At 44.7% G+C, this 25760-nt stretch overlaps 1 protein-coding gene and 1 long non-coding RNA gene across 2 annotated transcripts in view; one reads left to right on the forward strand and one right to left on the reverse strand.

Annotated features, from left to right (window-relative positions):
* Positions 1–25760, reverse strand: part of LOC146192583 (uncharacterized) — a 53692-nt gene that overhangs the window by 23903 nt on the left and 4029 nt on the right. Inside the window, exon 3 of the mRNA XM_084602483.1 lies at positions 6632–6853. Coding sequence (XP_084458609.1) covers positions 6632–6853 — 222 coding nt within the window. The remainder of the gene's footprint in view (positions 1–6631; positions 6854–25760) is intronic.
* On the forward strand, positions 20139–22915 carry LOC146192584 (uncharacterized). Its single transcript, XR_014706402.1, has 3 exons — positions 20139–20315; positions 20398–20558; positions 22086–22915. It is a non-coding gene; the product is annotated as an uncharacterized LOC146192584 (long non-coding RNA).

Genomic DNA, 25760 nt, shown 5'->3' on the forward strand with positions numbered 1-25760 from the left:
GCACGCCGTATTGGTCTCTGCGAGAAACTTTTGCCCGCCTGTAGTGGCCCTTATCGGGTGGTGCGCAAGTAACTGATGTGACGACGTATGAACTTGCCCCTCTTGTGCTCGCGTCCTCCTCCTCTCGCCCCACTACTGACATTGTCCATGTTTTGCGCCTGAAACCATACGAACTGATGCCTTCTTTGCCAGATTAGCGCCGGGACGACGCTTACACAAGCGGGGGGGGGGGGGGGGGGGGGGGGGGTCACGTTATGTTCGTCTTCCTTCTCTTGCCTCGCGGAAGGGACAAGGTGATAACGAAGAAGTGGACTGGTTCGGTGTTGCTGCTATACCACTTGAGGCTGTTGTAAATACACTGTAAGTACATCGAGTTTCCACGTAACAATACTACACCAAAAACCCAAAGGCTTATATACAAAAATATCTGGTGTACCTTCACCCACCTTAGAAATACTTTTCACAGTAAAAGCACTAATCCAGAGGTCCAGATCATAGCAAATTTGTCTAACTTTTGCGTATTCATGTGTAGTGCTTTCACAACAACAACAACAAAATACATCAGAATAGAGTGGATTCAAACCAGTCAGGTCCGATTTGAACCCAGGTATTCAGTTTATCAGATGCAGTAGTCAAGCATCTCAAACAGTGAGCCACCACGGCATGTGCTTTTACTGCTCACAACTAGGTCTAAGTAAGGTTAAACTTCGGCTAATTTTGAAGCAGCGGTGAGGTGTCTATCACATAATAAACGATCCTTTGAAAATTTGAGTGAGAAAATCGGAGTACAGAGCTGCAGGCCCTGCATAAAATAGAGAAATTGCAGCTAAGTGTGGTTTCAAGCTGTCAAAGCTGGCAATAGGTCTGCCTATACAAGCAAATTCAGCTGGCACTGCCAGCATCTAAAATGCTTTGAGAACTGCTGTTTCCAAAAAAGTGAGTGCCAATGCAAACTGCCTCAATGCTACATAGTGACCCACAGATTGTGTAACATCACAGGACTTGGCATAGTTGAGTTGCAAGCAGGTGTGAATCAAATGCAGACAAACCCTTGCATTAATTATTTGAAGCCTCGCAGTCCCCCAAACTGAAGTGCACGCTCCTAGCAGGTGGCAACAGGAAGGTGAAGTGGCCAAGCACTCACTGGTTGGCAGGTTGTGTGTCATCATAAAACCAGACAGAATGATCGAGCTCGAAGGAGCTGCCAGCTCAAGCAGCTCCCTTCATATGGAAGGGTGAAATATGAATTTAACACAAAAGAGCTGTCGCAGTCCCGAAAAACCTCTGGCAGGTAGATAGCAGCTGACATGGCTAGACACTGGATTGGTTGAAGGTTTCCTCAAAGAAAATTACCACTGAACAGCAAAGGATTCTGAAACCAAGCACTGTCTGTCACTTGCCAGCACAGATGATAACATCACCATGTGGCATGCTGCAGAAAACTAATCTCCACGCTTTTATGCCACATGAATCTCACTGACCGTGCATGTTTTTTTTCACAGATCTGGGAGGCTAGGCTAACAGCCTTCACTTCTGAAAGACAACAGTGAGGTCTTGTTATTTTGGCCATCAAGAAGGCAGGAAAATGTGCAAGTTATCAAAAAATCTTCCGAAAACCACGTGCATCCCCATAGTATTACCTAGTGAACACCTGTACGATGGTAGTCTGCATATGAGATAAAAAGGAAGTGAGAACAACGGTTTTTCCTGGTTTTCTGAAGTCCTTTGCTTTGCGCACAGCGGCAAGAATGTTCAAGTCTCCAGATTTATAAAGGCCTCCACGGTTCTCTTCACAGCCAATGCAGTAGCAGTGATGACTCTTTACAATAGCCCTGTCGTGTTTTGTGGATGCTTTACTGCACAGACTACACAATGGAGCATACAGCACAGCAGTGCAGCATAGTGGAAGGGCAGACATGGCACGCGGAAGCAAACAAGAGAAATATGCATAAGCGGAAAAATTGTAGAACTTCCTATTGTCCAAGAGAGCATACTAGCGAGCTCGTTGGTGCATGATAGACGAGCCCACAAAATACAGGCACTGTATAACAGCACAATACAGCACCTATATTGTGCGGTCTTGTTTTCGTTTTCGCACTGTTTTTATTACCTTCCTATTGTCATCATGCCTGCTATTGAGAGCACGCCTCTGGTGCACGAGCAGCACTGTTCCATGTAATTCAGCCAGAGAGAAGCTTGTTCGAATAATTCGCCACAAGATCGACCTAGAGGTGGTGCCACCGTCGCTACAATAGTGGGGATCGGAAGCCAGCGGCGCTCGCAGAAACGCCGCTGGCTTCCGATTTAGAGTGTTCCAATACTGCAGACAAAAAAATCCGTTATATTTGTCAATGCAGCAAAAAAAAAAAGCGCTAATTTCGGGAAACCAAGGCACGCAACAACCCATCTTTTAGATTTACCGGCATCACTTTGCACACTTTTTGCGCTGTATGGTGCTCACAGGCCCGATATTTTGGCCTGAACATGAACACATAGCCTTTTCAAGAGAGTGCGTGTGTGTTATACGAGTGAGACAAGCGAATTTAGTGTCAAGCCCACGGAGATACAAGGTTCGTACTCTGGCCTGCAGTACTTTAGAGGAAGGTTCGTGCTCTGACCTGCAGTACTTTAGAATGAATCAATGCAGCCTGGTTCATTATATCGCACTTTACTCAAGGATTAAGCAGGTTAAATGTAGCAATTGAGAGCGTACTGCCTTGCGGGTTGCCATAGGCTAAGTGGACATCAACTCTGGCTGGACAACCAGGCACAAGTATTCCCCAAAAATGAGATTACGCCGACACTATACAGGAAGCCTCGCCACACAAGAAAGTTGACTGCTCACGTGTAGAGCAGTGAGTGGATTGAGTTTGCCGAGCTCACAACAAGACGGGTACTTTTTGCGGCAGATAATCTGGTGTACCACTGTGAAATGACTCTAAATGAGTTCTTGAAACCGAAAGAAGTATAAGGAATTTCTGATGTGTGTGATGTTTATAAATGGTAAATTAGTAGTGTAATTATATTTTTTTCAATGACAATGAATTTTACCATGTGACAGAAGTTTTACACACTTGACAAAATTTAAGACTATCGCGCTTAATTTTCAGCAACATTAAAGTGCAAGCTACAAATCAGTAGCTGCGAAGACAGCATAAAAACTACGCTTGGTCACTGTCATATTCCGACAAGGCATTTTGAAGGTTGGAAGATTTCTTTATCATTGTAATTATTGAGCCGTGACTTGGGGCGGTTCTGTTGTTACTTCCAAAATAGGTGCCGGATATAAAACTATCCTGAAAGAAATGGAGTTCATCTTTTCATGTGACTGTAAATATATGTATTTATTCCCGAACTTAACACAGATGGTTAAGCCCATATGAAGCTATTTTACTCCCCTTGTCATAAACAACCAGTTTGCTCAAAGACAGCACTAATGAAAAGGTTCTGGTTTGGTTTGTGGGATTTAACATCCCAAAGCAACTCAGGCTATGAGAGACGCCGCAGTGGAGGACTCCGGAAATTTCGACCACCTGGGGTTCTTTAATGTGCACTGACATCGCACAGCACACAGGCGCTTTGCTTTTCCCCTCCATCGAAAAGCGGCCGCCGAGGCCGGGATTCGATCCTGCGTCCTTGGGAACAGTAGTCAAGCACAGTAACCACTGCGCCACCCCGGCGGGTCACAGATGAAAAGGGGTTCTAGTGATTCTAATGGGCTACCAGTGTACATCGATCTATGTGTATTATGTAATATTTAGTGTAACAAGTGCCAGGAAGATTTGTTTCTCAAACGTTCGAGCATTTCTCTAAACCAAAATTTGCTCAATACCACTTTTACGGATGCACAGAAGCCTCAGGAAAAAAGAGAAGAAAAGAAATGCATATATGCATTTAACGCGCCATGCGAGATCGGCTATGTAACGGATGATGTAGGGGTGGGCCTCGGTGTCATTGACCCCGTGAGGTGTTTAAGGTACTGTCAAATCACACAGCCGAGGAGCACTTTTCGAAACGGCCGGGTCGAACCCCCATTTTCGAAATTATTAGTAGAGCACCCTACTACTGAGACTCCGCAACAAAGGTTTAACAGCAAAAAAAAAAAAAAAAAGAAAAGAAGAAAAAAAAAATACTCAGACAACTCTATTGTGAATACAGAAAGCACAGAGTGGCTTGTCCACACTGGATTTTGCTATGCCGCAGTCTGCGGTAGCATGTTTCAGTAGTTGCGGTATTCCAAACCGAAATGGGAATATAAGATTTTTGAGTGTTTGCATTAGGTTGCATTGACGGCAGCAACCTGTTTTGCTTTGACACGGCGCCTAACAACAGCAGCGCTTCGTTTGAGACACCGCTTGCCAAAGAATCTCAAGAAGACTGCGACTGATGATGTCCTTTCCAGCATGACATACTCGATATGGACAAGTATTTTTTTTAATGGAGCGTGGAGTTATAGCCTGTTCATATTTCTTTTGCAAGAGGCAGATAGGTAAGCAAAAGCGCACAGAAATCGCAACACGAACAAAAATCACTTGTACATGCCGCACGCGCACACATAAATCACTGCAGGCTGGCACGGGACATGAACACGCATCCACACTGGGTAGGGTTTGCCGCTAGGTGACGACTCTGCTCGATCTCGAGGCCAATAGCTGGCTTTGCAGGTCGCATTTCAACTTGATCCCCTGTCAGATTTAACTGCCCCGCCGGGGTGGCGCAGTGGTCGAAATTTCCGGGGTCCTCCGCTACGGCGTTTCTCATAGCCTGAGTCGCTTTGGGACGTTAAACCCAACAAATCAATCAATCAATGTCTGAATTAACTGGTGCAAGCACCCCACATTCGAACTGCCAAGCATCTGACGCACGTGGATGTCAGCCTACACTGTGCTCGTAGCTGAAATTACATGAATTTCCGAGTACGAGACTTCGCAAAGCATTTTTCAGTATAAATGCCATGAGTACAAGTAGAGTGGCAGGAAAAGTTTTAAATGCAATATTATCAGCAACTGAATGCATCATTTGCTGCTGGACAAATATCAGTACAGACCAACTCGCCTACAGCTAACCTGTCGGCCACGTGGACACCATTCGTTTGATTCAAAGTTTATAATAGACAGCCTTTCCTCATTAGCACAACTAAAATACAGCCAGTGAAGAGTGGCATGCATTCCACAAAATATCTTGCACATGTTGGAAGTAGACAGTATCACGCCGCTTTCCACGATCTCCTCGCGCAATCATATACTCTTCACCATGACCATTGTTCACCACGAGCTCCTTCAGAGATGCTAAATTTCTAACGACGATCAAAGCATTCATGGAGATACCAGCTCGACTTGCTCATCCTGCAATTCTGACTGCCTGCATGAGACAGCAGCAGAGAAGGCAGAAACCGATTGACCTGGCAACACATCTCATGGGGCTAACTAGGCCAGCAAGGCATATTACATGAATGTTGTAAAATACCACGTAATCGCTCCATCATGAGAGCTCTCAACAGCAATAACTGATCAGCGGTGCTGCACACTGCAGTTGCTTTTCTGCACTGCCTAAGTGCAAAGCAGCAAAGCATCAGAGGATGCCAACATACTAAGCGCCCGTTCCCGCTGAAACATGACTTCGTGAGAAACGCGGAGGCTTCTATCTGATGCCTTAGGGGAAGAGAGGTGAACCATTTGGTAATCACTTCATTTGCATGCCAGCAAGGCCAGCTCTGGAGATTGCTGCATGAGCAAAAATGCTGGTCTCCGGTGTAAGGAGGTGAAGCATCTCAAAGCAACCAAGGATGCGATCCCAGCTCTTCATTACCCTCTAAGAACCAGATTTGTTACTAAATCTCTTCCATGCTTAGGACAACGCAAATAGAGACTGAATTCTGCGACAACCAGCAAAAGGAGCTGTGCATGTTGGATGTCTATAAATACTAATAAACACTTCAATGCAGTGAAAGTCTCAACTCTAAATGCCTTTGTACCGCATTGAGCAGTTACATTTTTCAAAATCAGGCGGTTCAGATAATACATTTTCCCGGAAAAAAACATTTTTTCCCACTTTTTTTTTTTTTATCAACAAGGTTTTACTTCACATTATCGCCTCCAGAGTATGCCAGATAAATTCTTTGAATTTGTCAAGTCGTTTCTGGAATTTGTTGCAATTAATAATTGCATATCATCATATTTAGAAATATAGACCTCTTCGCAAATACAATGTTAAGACAAATCTAGTATGTAACATCATCTTATGAGAGTGAAAATGTCATTGATCATCCTACTAGACAAGCACTCAAAAACATTGATTGATGTATGTCGCTTAAGTTTTCAACCTGAAATTACCGTATTTTATTTATTTATTTCAGAATGGAGGTAACACGTTTGCCCTCGAGACGGGACAAAAGGTTGGAGCATGTCCTCCTGACAGGGCCCTAACCATAGAGAGCAAGGAATATGCAGCAACAGTGGCGACGTCAGCACGGTTACAAAGTATGTACCAGTCGCGTTTTCTTCGGCAATATGTAATCATATATCTTTTTTTGCTCTATTTTATTTTTAAAAACAAGCTTCGAAGTGTGGTTACCCAAAGAAAAGAGATTGTTCTAGCAGAAGAAATCTGGGTGAGAGTTGTCAACACGCACCTCCACACATCGATGCCTGGTCATCACGCAGTGCAGGAGGACAGCCGCATGGTTTCCTTCCCGTGTGACCTTCAGAATGTTGTACTGGTTTTCAGCTATACGCAGTGCCAGCTTGCCAGGCTTTATCTCGTACACCTCCACGCCCAGCAGCAGAAACCACTCATTCAGCGGTGAAAGCAGGTTCGCCACCACAGGACATGTGGCATCCAAGTTCAACCAGCACTGCAATGGGTTAGGTTGATGCAACAGGGTATGTGAACACAGATCTGGTCCCCACTGATAGTCAAAGCAATTATGGAGTTTAAATATGCTGGCCAATTACGGAGTTTAAATATGCTGGCGTTACAGCAAGCGTAATGGTTGCACTCTTATGTACACAATTTTCACATTCTTGCTAACCATGGAGGTAGAAAAGAATGCAGGAGAGATCCTGTCGTCACATTTTGGAAACCAAAAATGAAGGCTCTGAGGTGCCCTCATTTCACATGTGCTGCAAGGGTGAAGGAAGAGCAGATTTTTTTTTTCCATGCAGGGCCACTGGTACCAGACTGACATCAACATCATCATCAGCCGGACTATACCCACTGCAGGGCGAAGGCCTCTCCCATATTCCTCCAATTAATCCGCTCCTGTTCTAGCTACATCCACTTGACCCCTGCGAACATCTTAACCTCGTCCGCCCACCTAAGTTTCTGCCGCCCCCTGCTACGCTTTCCTTCCCTTGGAATCCAGTTTGTTACCCTAAGTGACCATTGGTTATCCTCTCTTCGCACTACATGTCCTGCCCATGCCATTTCTTCTTCTTAATAATTTCCACTAGAATGTCGGTAACTAGAGTTATTTCTCTGACCCACTCTACCATTTTTCGTTCCATAGCCCTCTGGGTTGTCCTCAACTTAAGTAAAACCCTCTTGGTTAGCCTCCACGTTTCAGCCCCATAGGTGAGTACAGGTAAGATGCAATTGTTGTATACTTTCCTCTTGAGCGATACCGGTAAGCTGCTAGTCATAATCTGCGAGTGCTTGCCAAATGCGCTCCATCCCAATGTTATTCTTCTTGTTATTTCCCTTTTATGGTCCCAATCTGCGGTTACTACCTGTCCTAAATAGACATATTCACCTGCTACTTCCAGTGCTTTGCTACCTAACATAAACTGCTGGTCCTTCCCGAGGCTGTTGAACTCTGCAAATTGATTTTCAAGCCTACCTTTCTACTTTCCCTGCCTAGGTCATAAATCATTCTTTGCAGTTTATCCTCAGAGTTACTTAGCAAGGCAATGTCATCAGCAAATTGCAGATTACTGAGGTATTCTGCATCTACCCTTATCCCTAACTGCTCCCATTCCAAGTCTGAGTACTTCCTCTAAGCAAGCTGTGAATAGTACTGGGGAGATCGTGTCTCCTTGCCTAACACCCACCTTTCTTTATAAGAATTTTGTTACTTCCTTTATGCAGAACTTGTAGAACCTTTTCATAGTTTCTAAAGCTTTCTTAACCGCTTCCTTTGTCACTGGCGGAATGTCTGACTGCTTTTCCCTACTGCCAATCTCATTATTGTCCTGACCACTTTACTTACTGTACAGATCAGTATAGAGCTCCTCAGCTTAACTTGCCCATATTCGTGATGACGTTCCCTGCCTTGTCCCTTGGCGCATACACCTTTGCCTGTGCCCGATTTCTTCACTGCTTTAAGGCTTCCCCCCATTCTTTACAGCATGTTCAATTTTCTCCATGTTATACTTCCTTATATTGGCCACTTTACGCTCATTGATTAGCTTCCACATCTCTGTCAGTTCTATCTGGTCATTTGGGTTGGAAGCTGTCATACTTTGGCGTCTTAATCAAATTTTTCGTCTCCTTAGACAACCTACCAGTATCCTCTTTAACTATCCGACCACCTACTTCTACAGCGCACTCAGTAATGGTATTATTGTTAATTATTGTTCACTGCTTATTGCTCATTGTTGTTCATTGCTTCTAGGCTAATGTCGTCATTCTACGTTAGAGCTTAATATGCAATTTGTAGCGAGATCTAACTCTTTTGCCTTCCTCCTCACTGCTAATTCATTGGACTTCTTTCTTATTAATTTGTTTTGTTCCCTCTTCAGATTGCGGCTAATTCAAGACCGTACCATCCTGTAGTCACTGCATCGCACCTTTCTGACTACATCTACACCCTGCACAATGGCAGGGTTAGAATACAGTATGAAGTCAATTTCGTTTTTAGTCTCCCCATTGGGGCTATTCCACGCCCACTTCCGGTTCTTTTGTTTGCTGGAGAAGGCATTTATGATCCTCAAGTTATTGTGCTCTGCAAACTAAACTAGTAACTCCCCCCTGCTATTCCTAGAACCAATGCCATAGTCACCCACTGCCTGGTCTCCTGCCTGCATTTTCCCTACCTTGACTTTGAAGTCGCCCATTAGTACAGTATACTGAGTCTTTCCTTTCCGCATTGCCGATTCTACATCTTCATAGAACCTTTCAACTGCCTGGTCATCATGACTACATGTAGGTGAGTAGGCCTGTACAACCTTCAGTTTAAATTGCTTGTTAAACTTAATTACGATACCTGCCTGAACATTAAAAAGACGAAGATCATGGCATCTTGCCCTAATAAGTCCTGGAGCATCAATGGGCAAGAAGTGGAAGCTGTGACAGATTTTCTGTTCTTGGGCGCCAAGATTACCTCGGAAGGAGACTGCAGCCATGAAATTAGGAGACGCCTGCTTCTGGGAAAGAGAGCAATGGTTAGCCTTGACCACCTATTAAAGAGCAGAGACATTAGTCTGCCAACCAAGATCCGTATAACTCGTGCTATGGTCTTTCCAGTTGTGATGTATGGATGCGAGAGTTGGACTGTGAAAAAGGCTGACCGCCGAAGAATTGACGCGTTTGAATTGTGGTGCTGGCGAAGACTCTTGAGAGTTCCTTGGACTGCCAGAAGATCAAATCAGTCGATATTGTCGACCATAAACCCTGACTGCTCATTGGAGGGTCAAATTCTAAAGTTAAAGCTCAGCTACTTTGGTCATCTGATGAGAAGAGAGGAGTCGCTGGAGAAAGATTTGATGTTGGGAAAGGTTGAGGGTCGCCGGAGAAGGGGTAGGCAGCGAACGCGATGGTTAGATGGCATTCTCGAGGCATTGCAGATGAAGCTATGTGATGTTAAGAAGACAGTGAGAGACCGGAAAGCGTGGCGTGACATGGTCCATAGGGTCACGAAGAGTCGGACACGACTGAACGCCTGAACTGACTGACTGCCACCCTCTCATTAATGCTACAAAATTACTCTATATTACCAGTTATATCCTTACTGACGAGGAAACCTACTCCTAGTTCTCCCTCTCCGGTAACCTGATTGACATGACTCCAGAGAAAAGCTTTTGCAGCAAACCAAAAAGAAAGAGGACTCTACGGTGCCTAGCTGTTGTGTTTATTGGTACAGGTGATGCATACCAGTAAAAGAGTGAAGCACAACGTTCAACAACTTCATCTGTTCTACATGTTCCAAAGTCATAGCATTCACCCTGACCTTCTTCACAGTTCTTTATTCAGGCCCAGTGATTATTATTGTACCTTGACCAATTTGTTATTTTCCAATAGGCTTGAAGCACTGATAGAAGCAGGACCCCAGAAACAATGCATGACCAAAGATAACTGCTTCCCAAGTATTTCAATACCCACGAAATCTAATTATACGCTAAGACAGAAATATTCGTACTTTACTCAGCAATACTGCTGCAGTGCAGCTTGTGGACCAGGGCCTCCCCTATTATCTATTTCTTCCTCCATGCTGACCATGGTGCCAGCCATTACCAAAATGTCTCTCGACAGCCTTTCATTTTGATGTGGAATATATTACACGATTGGCAAACTATGCACAATTTTAACCAATACTATGAGAGACATGATACTATGAGGCAGCATTCCTGCAATGTTTCAAAGATCAAAGCACTGAGCGGTATGCAGATATACTCCAACACATCTCAACACTATAGGTGAAGCAGCGAGTAAATGATTAATGTGCTCCTTTTTATCAAACTGTCATTGGTGGTACCATGATAGCACCCAGAAGGTTAGGACTACCACTCTGTGATTCACTTCCTTGAAAATGGTTCCTTACCAAGCACCAAGATGAATGAGGCAGATTTCTGTCTGGTGGACACAAAGTGCAACAAAGAATGAAACAAGAGAAAGGAAAGATGGAGAAGAAAATCAACGTGACATGCACTTCACAGCAACAGCAGTGTACACTAGACAAGAGTCCTAGGGCAGCTGTACCGCAATAATGATGCTGAGTGGCAGCCACAAAGGTTATGCAACAGTTAAAAACAGTGTGGGTGCACTAAAGCAACACAAATGCAAGAATACAAAAATATTAGCTGCCGAGGAATGAATATGTGCCGGGTAGATTAACACATACAAACAAACCAAAAGTCAAGTTTCTTAGTACTCAATACCCCTCACCTAAAACCTTTTCGATTCGCTGTCACCATTTCAGCAGTCTTGTATGTGTTGCATGTGCTGCATGGCAGCACAAGCACTCTCCTAAATTTTCCAAACCTCCACAAAACCCCAGTCAAACAATACTGCATGCATCAGTGCAGTTTGCTCAGGACAAAAGGATGAATATAAGCTGTGCTGTATCATCTTTGTTTGTGTGCCAAATGAGCAACTCAATGACACCTTAGACACCTTTAACACCACCCTGGTTTCAGAAAGGCAGAAAAGTCAACAATAAACCATTTCCCAGGTGGCAAGAAAACCCTATGGCCAGTCACAATACCATTAATGATATGGCGCCGGAAGATGAGCCCCCCAGGTTGGAAGGCGTCCCACATGTTACTGGGGATGAACAAAGGGCGATTCCTAGTAGCTCCAGGACGAATGAAGCGGCTGGGCTAAAGACAAAAGGACGCTCAGTTGTGGATGTGTCGGGAAGCGACCGGAAAGTCCGATGTTGCAAGGAGATATATCACATAGCAACATGGAATGTAAGATCTATGACGCAAGGTAAACTGGATGTCGTCAAGCGAGAAATGAACCGATTGAACATTGATATCTTGGGTATCAGTGAGCTCAAGTGGACCGGAATAGGAGAATTAAACTCCGGCGACCATTATGTCTTTCATTGTGGGCACGAGTCCAAGAGAAGGAATGGGGTCGCTCTCATAGTAAACAGAAGAATGGGTAAAGCAGTGCTAGGGTACAACCCCAAAAACGACCGAATGATTTCACTTCGGATCCAAGATCACCCTTTCAACATAACAGTTATCCAAGTCTATGCACCAACCACTACTGCTGAGGAAGCTGACGTTGAGAGATTTTATGCGGACCTACAATGCCTTCTAGACCGCACCCCATCATCAGACATCGTTTTTCTCGTAGGAGACTGGAATGCTAAGGTCGGGAGTGAAGAAATATCCGGAATTATAGGCAAGTTCGGTCTTGGCGAGCCAAATGAAGCTGGGCAGAGGCTAGTGGAGTTTTGTCAAGAAAACAACCTGACCATAGTGAATACTCTTTTTCAACAGCACAAGAGGCGCCTGTACACATGGACTTCACCGGACGGTCTGTACAGGAATCAGATCGATTATATTCTTTGCCGGCAGAGATGGAGAAGCGCTATACAAGCAGTAAAAACAAGGCCTGGGGCCGACTGTGGCACCGATCATCAGCTTCTTGTTGCCAAAATTAAGCTTCGATTGAGGAAAACTCAGAAAACTAGAAGGCCTTTCAGGTATGATCTGGATCAAATTCCATTAGAATATGCTGTGGAAGTGAGCAATCGATTTCAAGAATTAGATCTAGAAGACAGAGAGCCCGAAGAGATGTGGACTGATGTTCGTGATATAATACAAGAAGTTGCTACTAAGGTAGTTCCAAAGCAAAAGAAATGCAAGAAAGCAAACTGGTTATCTGAAGAGGCTTTGCAAATAGCTGAGGAAAGGAGGATGGCAAAAGTTATGGGGGAAAGAGAAAGATACAAGGTTCTCAATGCGAATTTTCAGAAAATAGCAAGGAGAGATAAGAATGCCTTCCTGAACATACAGTGCCAAGCAGTTGAAGACAACAGCCAATTAAGGAACACAAGAGCTCTGTACAAGACAATCAAAGATATCAAAGGAAGCTTCTGTGCTAAGCTGGGCGTGATAAAGGACAAACGAGGCAAGGACCTCACTGAAGCCTCAGAGATAAAGAAGAGGTGGCAGGAATACACAGTAGAACTGTACAAGAAGGACCCGAATGTGCAAACCCAACATAAGACGGTTGTGATTACTGATCTCGAGCCGGGCATCCTGAAGAGTGAAGTTGAATGGGCCTTAGCCAGTCTTGCTAAGAAGAAAGCCAGCGGAAGTGATGGCATTCCAGCTGAGTCGCTTCAAAACCTCAACCATGACGCTGTTAGCATTCTGCATACATTATGTCAGAAGATTTGGACAACCCTGCAGTGGCCACAGGATTGGAGGAGGTCAGTTTACATCCCAATTCCAAAGAAAGGCAGTGCCAAAGATTGTTCCAACTACCGCACGATCGCACTTATTTCGCATGCTAGCAAGGTGATGTTGAAAATCCTCCAAGGTAGGCTGCAGCAGTATGTGGATCGGGAGCTTCCGGACGTGCAAGCTGGGTTTCGCAAGGGCAGAGGAACTAGAGACCAAATTGCCAACCTCCGCTGGATCATGGAAAAAGCAAGAGAGTTCCAGAAACCCATCTACTTCTGCTTTATTGATTATGCGAAAGCGTTTGACTGCGTAGATCACAGCAGATTGTGGCAAGCTCTCCAAGAGATGGGAGTTCCAATTCACCTCATCTGTCTCCTCAGGAACCTGTATGAAGGACAAGAGGCCACAGTCAGAACTGGGCATGGTCTTACCGATTGGTTTCCGATTGAGAAAGGAGTGAGGCAAGGCTGCATACTGTCGCCCTGCCTATTTAACCTATATGCAGAGTGCATCATGAGGAAGGCCGGTCTGGACGAGTCTTCATATGGAGTGAAGATTGCTGGAAAACGTATCAACAACCTTAGATATGCGGATGATACCACTTTAATGGCAGAAAGTGAAGTGGAACTCAAGAGACTTCTGATGCGCGTACAAGAAGAGAGTGAGAAGTTTGGGCTTAAACTGAACATCAAAAGGACAAAGATCATGGCGTCTTGCCCTATCAAGTCCTGGAGCATCAATGGACAAGAAGTGGAAGCTGTGACAGATTTTCTCTTCTTGGGTTCCAAGATTACCTTGGAAGGAGACTGCAGCCATGAAATTAGGAGACGCCTGCTTCTGGGAAAGAAAGCAATGGTTAGCCTTGACCGCCTAGTAAAGAGCAGAGACATTAGTCTGCCAACCAAGATCCGTATAACTCGTGCTATGGTCTTTCCAGTTGTGATGTATGGATGCGAGAGTTGGACTGTGAAAAAGGCTGACCGCCGAAGAATTGACGCGTTCGAATTGTGGTGCTGGCAAAGACTCTTGAGAGTTCCTTGGACTGCCAGAAGATCAAATCAGTCGATATTGTCGACCATAAACCCTGACTGCTCATTGGAGGGTCAAAGTCTAAAGTTAAAACTCAGCTACTTTGGTCATTTGATGAGAAGAGAGGAGTCGCTGGAGAAAGATTTGATGTTGGGAAAGGTTGAGGGTCGCCGGAGAAGGGGTAGGCAGTGAACTCGATGGTTAGATGGCATCCTCGAGGCACTGCAGATGAAGTTATGTGATGTTAGGAAGATAGTGAGAGACCGGAAAGCGTGGCGTGGAATGGTCCATAGGGTCACGAAGAGTCGGACACGACTGAACGACTGAGCTGAACTGATAGTATAAACCAACACTGACAGTGACCACCAAGCGCCATCTCGGAGCTAAATTTAAGCATAGACAGCCAGCAGTTCAGCCAAGAGTACCATTGCACACTTCTCTCAAAGCAATGTGACGCTCATTATGTGCACAACATACCATATTTACTCGCATCATAGGTGCACCCCAGCTTGGGTGCGAAATATCAAGTTTTTTTACTTTCGCGCATAATAAGCGCACCCCGAACTTGGCACTGAGATCAATGCCGTATTTACACAAATGAAAGCCGACACGCCTCCTCCAAACTCAGGTGAAAAAAGTATTAATAATAAAGAACACGCACATATATTCCACAACGCAAGATGCTGCATCTGAAACCTACTATAAATGAGCTTGGAAGTTTGGGCAAAGAACACTCATGACGATGACGGCAAAGCACGACAGCTTGGAGAAAGAAAACAAAGTTTTTTCCTTCCTCTATGCACGACAGTATCGGTGGTGACGGGCAAGTACAACAATATGCGGGTTGTCAAAAAAATTCATCAATAGGCGATAAAAGTTCTTCCGTCAACTACCGATACCCCCCGAACTGCCGCACGGAGAATGTACGCTTTTCGCTACCTTCTCTGTGGCAGCTCTGAAAGCAGGGAGACTTGAGGAAATGAATTCCAGGAGAGGAGGAGTAGTGTCTTGTCCATTTGTTTTCATGGGAAAAATCTGAAGCAGTGTTACGAGTACCGTTGGTCAAGGACTCTCGACACAAGCGGCAGTGTCATCACCATCGATGCACATTTTAGGCTAGGCGGCGCAAGCTGCCGTCTGACCCAAAAGGGTAGACCCACTACCATCTATCCATTTTTCAAAGGGGCCACATTTCGCTATTTTGCAAGCAGCGTGCGGTTGGTGTTGTCGTGTGTCCTACAATGGGGAAGTATGTGAGCTACACAGCTGGATTCAAACTGAAAGCTGTGCAGTACACAGTGGAGCAAGGAAACTGTGCTGCAAGCAGACATTTCAGTGTTGGAAAAACCAGCATTAGCTACTGGCGAAGTCAGCAGGAAAAACTTCAGGCCACCAACAAGTCACCACGGGCCTTCCGTGGTGTGAAGTCCGGAAGGTATCCGCAAGTGGAGGAGCAACTCGTTCAGCACATACGGCGCCTCTGACAAGACTGTTGTGCCGTGTCCCTTGAAATAGTGCAGACTGAAGCGCGTAGAACTGCCCGAGCGCAGGGCATCGAAGCGAAAGATTTTTAAGGCACATTCCGGATGGACAACGCGCTTCATGCGACGCCATGGACTTACCCTGAGAAGACGAACAACACTGTGCCAGCACTTGCCCTCGGCATACGAGGACAAGGTGGTGGATTTTCACAGTTTTGTGATACGCTCCGACAGCAAAAGAACTTCATTTTGCCCAGATTAGGAATGCAAATCAGACCCCCCTTTGTTTTGACATGCCAAGAAACGCCACTGTGGAGGACAAAGGTGCACGAAATGTGCTCATTAGAACATCTGGCACGGAAAAGCAAAAATGCACTGTTATGTTAACGGTAACTGCGGATGCGTACAAACTGCCGCCGTATGTCATTTTTAAGCGAAAAACGCTTCCCAAGGGAACTTTCCATCAACAGCCTGTCAGGCAGCCTGTTGTATCCAGCAATGCTCGTTTTGGACAGTTTTCGCGTCACCTCGTGGAAAGTGTTAAAGCAAAGCTGAAAGAACTGCACACAGATATTATTGCGATTCCGGGGGGCCTTACATCTGTACTGCAGCCTTTGGACGTGTACTTAACTAAGCCTTCTAAGGACAATGTTTGAAGGCTGCACACTAACTGAATGGCTGGAGGGCAGCATCAGCTAACTCTGGGTGGCAAAATTAGGAGGCCGTCTGTGGAAATGTTGTGATTGGATAGTGGAAGCCTGAAGATAGATCTCCGATGATGTCATCAGAAAAAACTTTAGGAAGACGGTGATCTCCAACGCATTGGATGCGAGCGAAAATGAGATGCTGTGGAATTCAAAGAAGTGTCCCCAGTCAGTGATGATGAGTGCGTGCTCTTGGTCTCGCATTGGATGCGAGCGAAAATGAGATGCTGTGGAATTCAAAGAAGTGTCCTCAGTCAGTGATGATGAGTGCGTGCTCTTGGTCTCCAAATCAGATGAGTAGAGCATAAGTGCATGTATGTAAATCAATTTTTCTTGTGCGTGCACTCGACATCTCTCGTCTGTTCACTGAAACATAAGCAGCTTTCTTTTTCATTTTTATGCTGAGTTTATTGGCAATTATGTGAGAGTAGCCATGTTCTTGACATACGTTAAATTTAAAGCGTGAGAATGCGAGTCGAAAAATTTTCGGAAATTTTACCCCGCGTTAGGCGCACCCTCAACTTTGAGCTGATTTTTCTGGAAAAACAAGTGTGGCTATTCTGCGAGTATATACGGTACTAATGGGTAAATCACAGGAGGAGCTTGGCATTTAGTGTGTAGAGGTATTGCACATGCCTCGAGGATTAACACAGGAGCTGTTTTCTCACTTCACTGACACTCGTGTAATGCAAGTTTAATTCAGTCAGCAAGCAGGGCAACTCAGGAGTAGGAAGAACTGAGTGAACCCCATGGGTAACAGCAGCCTCAAAGGACAGCTGTGGAAACGTCAGCCTGTAGCTGGACCTCGTTCCATTATCCTAATACCCGAGACAAGGGCATTTCAACAGCCTTCAAATAGAGAGACTGTCATGTCAATGGCCTTTGATTGCTGCTACATATGTGGCTTCAATGCCCATTGCACCAATAGCCCATCAAGTGTACGAAGCAGCTTGGAACTCTACATCGAAATCTTGAAAGCATTCGAGCGGCGGCAATGCGCAGTCTCGGATGCAGAGCATATGTAGAAATGCACTTGGGAATGAAATCAAAGCAGTAAAATCGCTGAAAATTCACCCTCCCCTCTCCTTCCTCTGAACCAAAAAGTCAGTCCTTAATTTAAAATATTGCAGAAAATACAACGCCATTTTTGCCAGTGGTACAAAAATCACCAACGCCAGCTCCCTAAAAATGCACGAATGCTATCACCTTCTCTAAAACAAGTAAATTTATTTTAAAAGTGCATAATATTAGTGTAGCAAATAATGTTTTCAACCTTACTGAGATTAACTTTTATCATTACTGCTTGCATGGGTTCAAAATTATTAAAGGCAACCGTGGCACCAAAACACACGTGTGAGATGATGGCGATCCTCAATGGCGATCGAGTTTGCCATGTAGCTGTGGCACAACTCGAGTTCAATCCCAATCGACAATTTTGAAGGCTCTTTGTGTAACAGCCTTTGAAAGTGGCTGTATCATAGGGGTATAACTTTTCTTCCTCGAAGAAGCAATGCACCAATACAAATGGCCGTACTCCTTGTTGTGATGAAAAATAGATATCAACTGTGTCTCCAGAGTGAAAAGAATGACTAGCAGTGCAGTTTCATAGCTCACTTTCTAAGCAAAAAAAAAAAAGAATGCACATACACAAGATTCATTAAAATAAATGGCATTTTGATACATCTGAAAATATCACCGTGCCCATCAGTAAAACTAACCAACTTCTTAGCCACTACTTTCAATCACACCTACTCCTGAACTGCAGCGACAGGTTAGTAGCTGAAATGCAATCAGTGCTTCAGAACAGGCACACCTCTCACCTATCAACACAGTAAACTTGCCTGCACTACCAAAAAATCATGCAGTCCATGTAGCAATGAGCACCTCAATGCCCTTGTGCCTGGGCCAATGGCACTCCCCTGGAGCAGCCAGGCGGCACACCTACTTTTGCTGCTTCAGCCAAAGACAAAGTGATTCAAGTAGTCTCTTTAATGGAATAAACAGAGTAGGTAACACTGGCCCACCACTTTTCCCAAATGGTCCTCACGTCTTTCGTACCCAGCAGACGGCAACCCCACCACCAATTTATCGACTTCTGGGAATACGCATTTTTTTTTTTTTTACAGTTCGTGACTGTGACACTTGCGTGATTGTAAGTGAGAAAAATTCATTTAGAAAACTTGGTGCTTTGCATGCCCTCATGTTTACGAAGGGCATTCATATCAACAAACATCTTACGATTTACAATAGGACATTCCCGTTGATTTCTTCAAGAAAATATCACGTCCACACGCTGCATTTGCACTGGCTGCTCTGAGCATAAAAAAGTTATCATGATGACAGGTGCACCAATCACACCATATTTTATTCTTTTTTGGAAAGGGGAAGTAGGATGACACCCCTTAATGGTGTCAACCTGAACCCCAAACAGTTTCCACATACTTTTGAGATCAAGTGAATAGGGTAGTTGCTGAAAGGGTACAATGGAGCCATTCCCTTACCAGTAACTATCTCTGGTTTATTACTCTTGAACAAAAAGTGAACCCCCATTCTTGTTACATGGCTTTCAAACAGGTTGCCGTGCAGGGCAACAAGCTCCCAATGCCCTCCCGTTTTGTGCGAAGAGAAGTAGATGAAAATGCAATTTGTGACTGGGTTTGTTATGTTGAATTCCAATGGCAGATCCAGAGCAGGTTTTTCTGCTCTGGCCAGAGCTACGCTATTCTAATAGCAGAACGGGAGCGGGAGTTGTCGGTTCCAATGGCAGATCAGGATCTCGTGTCGATCCCGGATCGCTCCATGGAGCGAAGGTATTTGCCGGAAGCCAGCGTGACGTTGTACCCGCTTCTGTTTCACGTCACAACCGGCTGCGGCAGCTCTGCTTCACATCGCCGCGGTGCTTCGCAAAGCGATGGACGACATGGACGCTGCGTCTCGCAGTGCAGCACTAATTCTGGAGGAAAGGCACAGTAGTGCGCGTTTTAATTGTACGCCATCGCTCCTGTCGCGTGGCTTTCCTTGGCGTGCATTCAAGTGTAGGATTGGAGATGGCAGAAACGCTAGACAAGATGAGACCTCAGGCTTTCGCCTTTCACACATGGGATGCTGGGATAATCCAGTTGATGATGATGATCCGGCTGCGTCTAGCACCGCCTCAAGAGCTTTTTCTTGCACTAAGTGCTCCTACGGGAGCGAACATGTTCCAATGGCAAATATGGAGGAAGGGATCTCGGCGCGAACGAGGCGCTCCGTTCGTGCTTCGGCCAAGCGCTCGCGATCTGCCATTGGAATTCAACATTATATAAAAAAAAAATCATTGTATGAAAGCTTACTTGGAAAATTTTGCAAATACTCGATTCTTCCATGCTCCTTCCTAGCCTCGCAGATTAAAGCAGGAAGTAACATAAATAACTAGGAATCACATAAAAGCGATAAAAAGTTTGTGGACTTAAAGGGGTCGTGAAACGTTTTCCGGAAATTTTGCACGGCTTAGTTAAATGGAATCCTTGTCCTGCATCATATAATATACCTCGATTCGTTTCATCGCCCGCGTTGATTTAATAGCGACAAAAACAGAATTTCGGTTTCCTAGCGCGCGTCCTCCTCAACTCAACAGATACGTCATAGCGCTAAGCCAATGAGAAGCTCCCGTTGCCGGAGCCTGCTGAGCCAAAGTTGACCAAGCTCGGTGTATTTTAGAGGTTTTAATTGTGCCCTACTCTACGCTCACATAGGGTTTTTTAATATGGCCGACGCCTAGGTTCCTCCGTGGGTTCCAGCGTCGCTGTGCTGCTATAATGAACTAGAATATAGTAGCTACTGTTAAAACATGGTTACATCGTGGGCTTTGAGCCTTACGCCGACGCAACTTTTCGGGTGCCAGGTCGGCGAAGATGGACCCTGCGAGCGACCGGTACAGTAACACTTGTGTCGGGAGGCCGCGGTAACCGCGACACAACTCCGGCTTGTAGAAGCCCCAACCGTCAGCCTCCCGATCCCAGCCGTTTCGGAACTACGCATTGGTATGTATGTCCGACTCTTGCAGCCTAGCCTACGTTTGACCGTTGCGAGAGTGCGCAATCGCTAACCGAAGCTTTCGAACAGGTGCAGCTGCGGACGGTGCGTGCCGATGCCGACTGCTCTTGAGAGCATCTGGCGAGATCCTGGCGGCGACTACGTAGTTGAAGCAGCCGTCTGGGTGTTACAGATCATCCGCATTTACTCCAAATGCTTCTTGATCATGGACTGCTAGTCGAGAACACAAGGTAAGAACCTTGAGCGAAAGGCGACATAACTTGAACAAGCGGCACCTGTTTTTCATTTTCTCGAGCAAGAAATGCTGTAATGAAATCTATTGCGGAGGGCAGTGTTAATAAAATAAAGCTTCCCCTTTAACGTTACTTACCTGCGATCATCTACACTGTCTACAGTGTTGATATTGCGCCACGTTAGCGCGAACACATCGCTGGTTTTCATATTTTTCTTGTTTTCGTAGAAGCGCATGAGCATGACGTTTCACCATGCAAATTACTGGTTTGCTTAATTCCATGCACGAGTAAATGAGAAAACACGCATCATCTGATAGTGTGAACTTGCTAAATGGAAAGGGCATGCACATTGATGTGAAGTAACGAGGGGGGGGGGGGGGGGAACGCTGTCCGGACACATTTACTTGTTTTATTAGCCAGGTATGACCTTCAGCAAGTGCAGCACTTCAAAACATAAATACATAAGGAATGCCACAAGAAATGCAGTAAATAAGTACAAAAGCAATCTCATTTCGGAGGACTCTGTGCTAAGTGAAATTGCATGCAGTGAAGTAGCCTGTCTCCTGCGGAAGCCGTGGGAAAATGCACTAAAAAAACGACACGGAAAAGAAAAACACACAGGGCAGGACTGGCTTCTGCAGACGATCACTAACTAGCCCGACAACTCTTGTTATAGCCTGTCCCCACTTGCTGCCAGAACAATCACCATACCAGCACTCAAAGTTTTATTTGCTAGTTTTTTTTTTGCCCACTTGCATTAGGTGAGTGTTGTATAGTGTGCAAATATAATTAAAAAAATTGACTTCACTGATACCATCCTCAACACCTGCACACAGTAAACCTCTCCAAAATGCTTTGACACTGACATTTTACATGTGCTGAAATGTAACAACCCCCCAAAAAAAAAGAAAGAAAGATGTACACCGAAACTTCTACAGTTTGAGTAAGTGTTGGAAATTTTACAGTTAGCAAATGAAGTTATAGAGTAGTTTTGCAGCACTTGCAGAAAGTTTGGCACGTGCCGTGTTGTGGGAAAACAACTGAGAGCTGTTGACAGAAGTGCACTTGTAGTTTATGGCTCCTTCGAATAGAATGACTCCATGCACAGAGCTGCTTAATGCATAAGTCGCATACTTAACATCTTCGTGCTATGCGGATGATATCAGCGTGGACATTGACATCGGCCACAACACTAGTATAGAGGGTGTAAGACGACTACCAGGTTTTGTCAGTCAAAAGCTGCATTGCCTTCAGGCATTATTTTGCTGCAGTAGCAAATTGTGATTGCACTGGAGTTCTAATATTGGTGGGTCTCATTCTCTCTCAATCACCTGCAGCAGAATTCAAAGTTTGCCATACTTCCAGGGAGAATAAATTGACAGTGAAAGTTACACTGTACAGCTTCTGTTAGACGGGAATTAATTGTACAGATGCATGAATAACTTTCAAATTTGTAAAAGACCTAAATCATATTTTCATTTTGCTATGCTGAAAAGTGAATATTGCTTTTTTTCTTGTCAACAGGAGGCACCACTACATCTGCTACAGCCAGCTTGCGCACTGGCTTTGGGGATGCCTCGGCAGACATCACAGTAAAGTCCTCCCTATTTGTAATGCAAGCCAAATAAGGGAAAGGTTTCCATCTGACAGTTTGTGCAAGGTTTGTAGAGTCATCACCTTATTCATTCTGAAACAAGCCGGAAAATATGAGAAGAGAGAATTGCAGGACAGCTGGACTAATAACTGGAATTTTACTAAAGGATAGAGGCAAAAGAAGACTTGCACAGAGATGCACATGTAAAAAAGGCCCCAAAAGACTGTTGACCGATTTCTTAGCCACACACACGTCCTTAGCCTTTGCAGTATAGTGTGCCTTTGGACTTGGATCTGTGGCTTCCCTTTTGTAACGAGTGGTTCTTGACCATAAGGAATTTGCTTTTTTTAGATTTTGATTTTTTAGACCCTTTCTGCTTTCCACGCTTTCACTGCTTTGGGGGTTTTTCGTGCACGTGCATTTCTGTGCGAATCTTCTTTTGCCTCTTTCCTTCAGTAACATTTCAGTTGTTAGTCAAACTTTGTCTTGTGCTCCTCTCACGTGTTTCGTCTTCTGGCTGGTTTTAAGATGAATCAGTACCAACTCATCCAGTTGTTAGTCTTGTTGATATCACTAGCCTGACTGCACCCACTGCTGGGCAAATGCTTCTCCCATATCCATCCGAATAACCCGATCCTGCGCCAGGTGCATGATTCTCGCAAACTTCCTAATTTCATCTGCTTGCCCGAGTTTCTGCCGCCCCCTGCTAAACTTGCCTTCCCTTGGAATCTAAAAGACATATATAGGCTCACTTAGAATGAAATTTTGTGTACTCACTCCCTTCCTTTACCTTTAACGGGTAGAATTTTTCTTCTTTTGGAACTGACCGCAGATACATCAGCTGCATCCATATGATCCCCGCAGACTTCCTAATCTCATCTGTCTGCCCGAATTTCTGCCGCCCCCTGCTACGCTTGCCTTCCCCTGGAATCTACAAGACATATATAGGCTCACTTAGAATGAATTTTGTGTGCTCACTCCCCACCTATACCTTTGATGGGTGTAATTTTTTTTAGCACTGACCGCAAATGCATCATAATTGTGCAGTTGTGTATATACCTGCTTGTATAGATGTCTCTCCCATATCTATCCAAATAACCCGATCCTCTGTCAGCTGCATCCATCTGATCCCCGCAAACTTTTTATCTGCCTGCCTGAGTTTCTGCTGCCCCCTGCTATACTTGCCTTTCCTTGGAATCTACAAGACATATATAGGCTCACTTAGGATGAATTTTGTGTACTCAATCTCTAACTATACCTTTGTCGAATGCATTTTTTTTTTATTTAGCACTGACCTCAACACATCATGATTGTGAAGCTGTATATACACATTTGTATATTTAGGAGAGAGGAAGACAGCAAAGAAGCGTGAATAAAAGATGTCTTGCTCTAGGTCAACTTCCTTCTAGCCTAAAAATTTTGTATGCACTGATGAACCTGCGGCCAACCAATAAATTATTTTGAAAGCAACATGTCTATAACACTCATTTGGTAACATTAGATAATGCCCAAATGTACTACAAAGTGGTGGTCCTTGTGTCACTGACAAACCTAGATTTTCTAGTTGCCGCGTTCACCTTTACACGACCTCGAAAAATAGTGGCTCATGGGGAATAGAAAAATCAAACCGTTTTCTGCAAAAGCTGCTTTGAAAGGTGGCCACTGTTTTCAGCATTTTGCAGTCTCATTCAGAAGCAAGCCAGCATAATCTGCAATCTGTAGACATGCATACAATAATATGTGCCTTATACTTTGAAATGTACCAGACTTTAACCAGTCATAAAACAGCGTGCTGAAAAGGTATGTATAGTAAAAGCCTCCTTCGTTGATGATACCCGTAGTTTGCATGAAAACATCTGCACTAGAACCTGCATGACGTTGAGTTAATTGGCCTGCTGGTTGAATATGCCACCAAAATGCTGGTAATACAATGAACTTTGTCGGTGCTGGGGTCAAGTCTAGAAATATAAAGTTGGGATGATTTAATTGTGAAACCTTGCTGCTGAATTCACTGCAGGCTAGAATGTAACAGGATTAAAGGGCAGCTGTAGACGTAAGGGCAGTCCACATTGTCACGGCATCTTATGCGTCCTAGTACACATATCTACATACCGTGCATGTTTTGCTAGTAAACAATGTAACCACAGATTTGCGAAGCTCCAAGAATGCTACACTGATGCTGTCTGAGTAGCTGCTTGTGTCGCTGAATATTGTGAAAGCCTTTTGATGGAACGAAAACTGCTTGGTGAATACTTATGCAGAGTGAGGTTGGTCAGGAGCGCAGGTGATGTGTACACCCTCGCAATTTAACCATACAAGCACAGACTGTATGATACTCATACAAATTGAAAAATATAAAGGAAGGAATTGAACTGAAGACTTCGCGGTTCAACAGTCCAAACTTCTACTACATGTGCTTTGGGCTGTGTGTGCTAGCCCGCCTGCAATCTGATTGCCCGAGCCAGGAAAATGGTACACACCCATATGAGCACCACTCCCAGTACTCTTTAACATGTACATAGAAGTGCAGGTGCTTGGGATAAACCTTGGCTGCCGCAATGCACCTCAAACAATGGCATGTTAGCCAGAATAGCAGGTTGGGCTTGTTGGTTTTCCATCCTGAGGTAACAGCGCAAAACGTGGACGGGAGCACAAGACGAGAAGACGATGAGACATTGTGTCGTCTTCTCGTCTTGCGCTCCCATCCACGTTTTGTGCTGTTACTTCAGAATGTCACGTGCCTGCCCAATATCTACATAATTGTCACACGAACCACTTTGTGTGTATTTACGACTACTTGCACAACACCATTGCCACCCACTGATGATGAGCAGCTGAACAGCAGTTTTTCACGTACACTCCGCTGCCATTAATTACAAATGCTATCACGCTACGACTTCCCATACCACCCCACCCAACCTCTGTGTGTAATGACTTAACCTTTGGTGCGTTTGCATGTTCTCGGGATACTGGAGAAATCCAAGATATCAATTAGTAGATTCAAGCAACTTAATCTGACATACATCTGGTGAGAATATTACAACTCTATCCATGTATACACAGATCTGTATCACCGCAAGCGTCGCCTACAATTGTGGTGATGGCGCTCAGAACATGACTCATCTTTTTTTTAAGGGCACCGCTGCTGAGCCTGTGGCCCCTTGGTAAGAGGCTTTCCACATCTGTGGGAAACCACTTTAGAAGTGGTGTGAATTCACAGTTTCAAAGCCTGCATTACAAATTTTTGGAAGTTTTCAACACCACACCCTTACCAGCCTTTGGCACTACACATCACTGAGTTCCTTATATCTACTTGTGCTCAAGGCCACAAGGTAGTGCTTTAGTGGATCCATACCCACTTGCCAATTATGTGCCATTATGCATGCTTTCTCCATAGACTGCATCTAAATGTGGTTTCACACACAAATATTTATACTTAATTGGACAGGCAGACTGCCCAGAATGTTCCACATGTGACATTACGGAGACTCTGGAGCGTGTACTAGTGGTGTGTCCCAGTATATGCGTGCAAAACAATAACTCGAGTTACTTCTTTGAAGTGTTTTGGCAACAGGCCTCTCTCAGAGGACTTATTGGCCGGTTGG

This window comes from Amblyomma maculatum, chromosome 4, assembly GCF_055883805.1.
Source record: "Amblyomma maculatum isolate TAMU_Amacu chromosome 4, ASM5588380v1, whole genome shotgun sequence".
Classification (NCBI taxonomy): Eukaryota; Metazoa; Arthropoda; class Arachnida; order Ixodida; family Ixodidae; genus Amblyomma; species Amblyomma maculatum.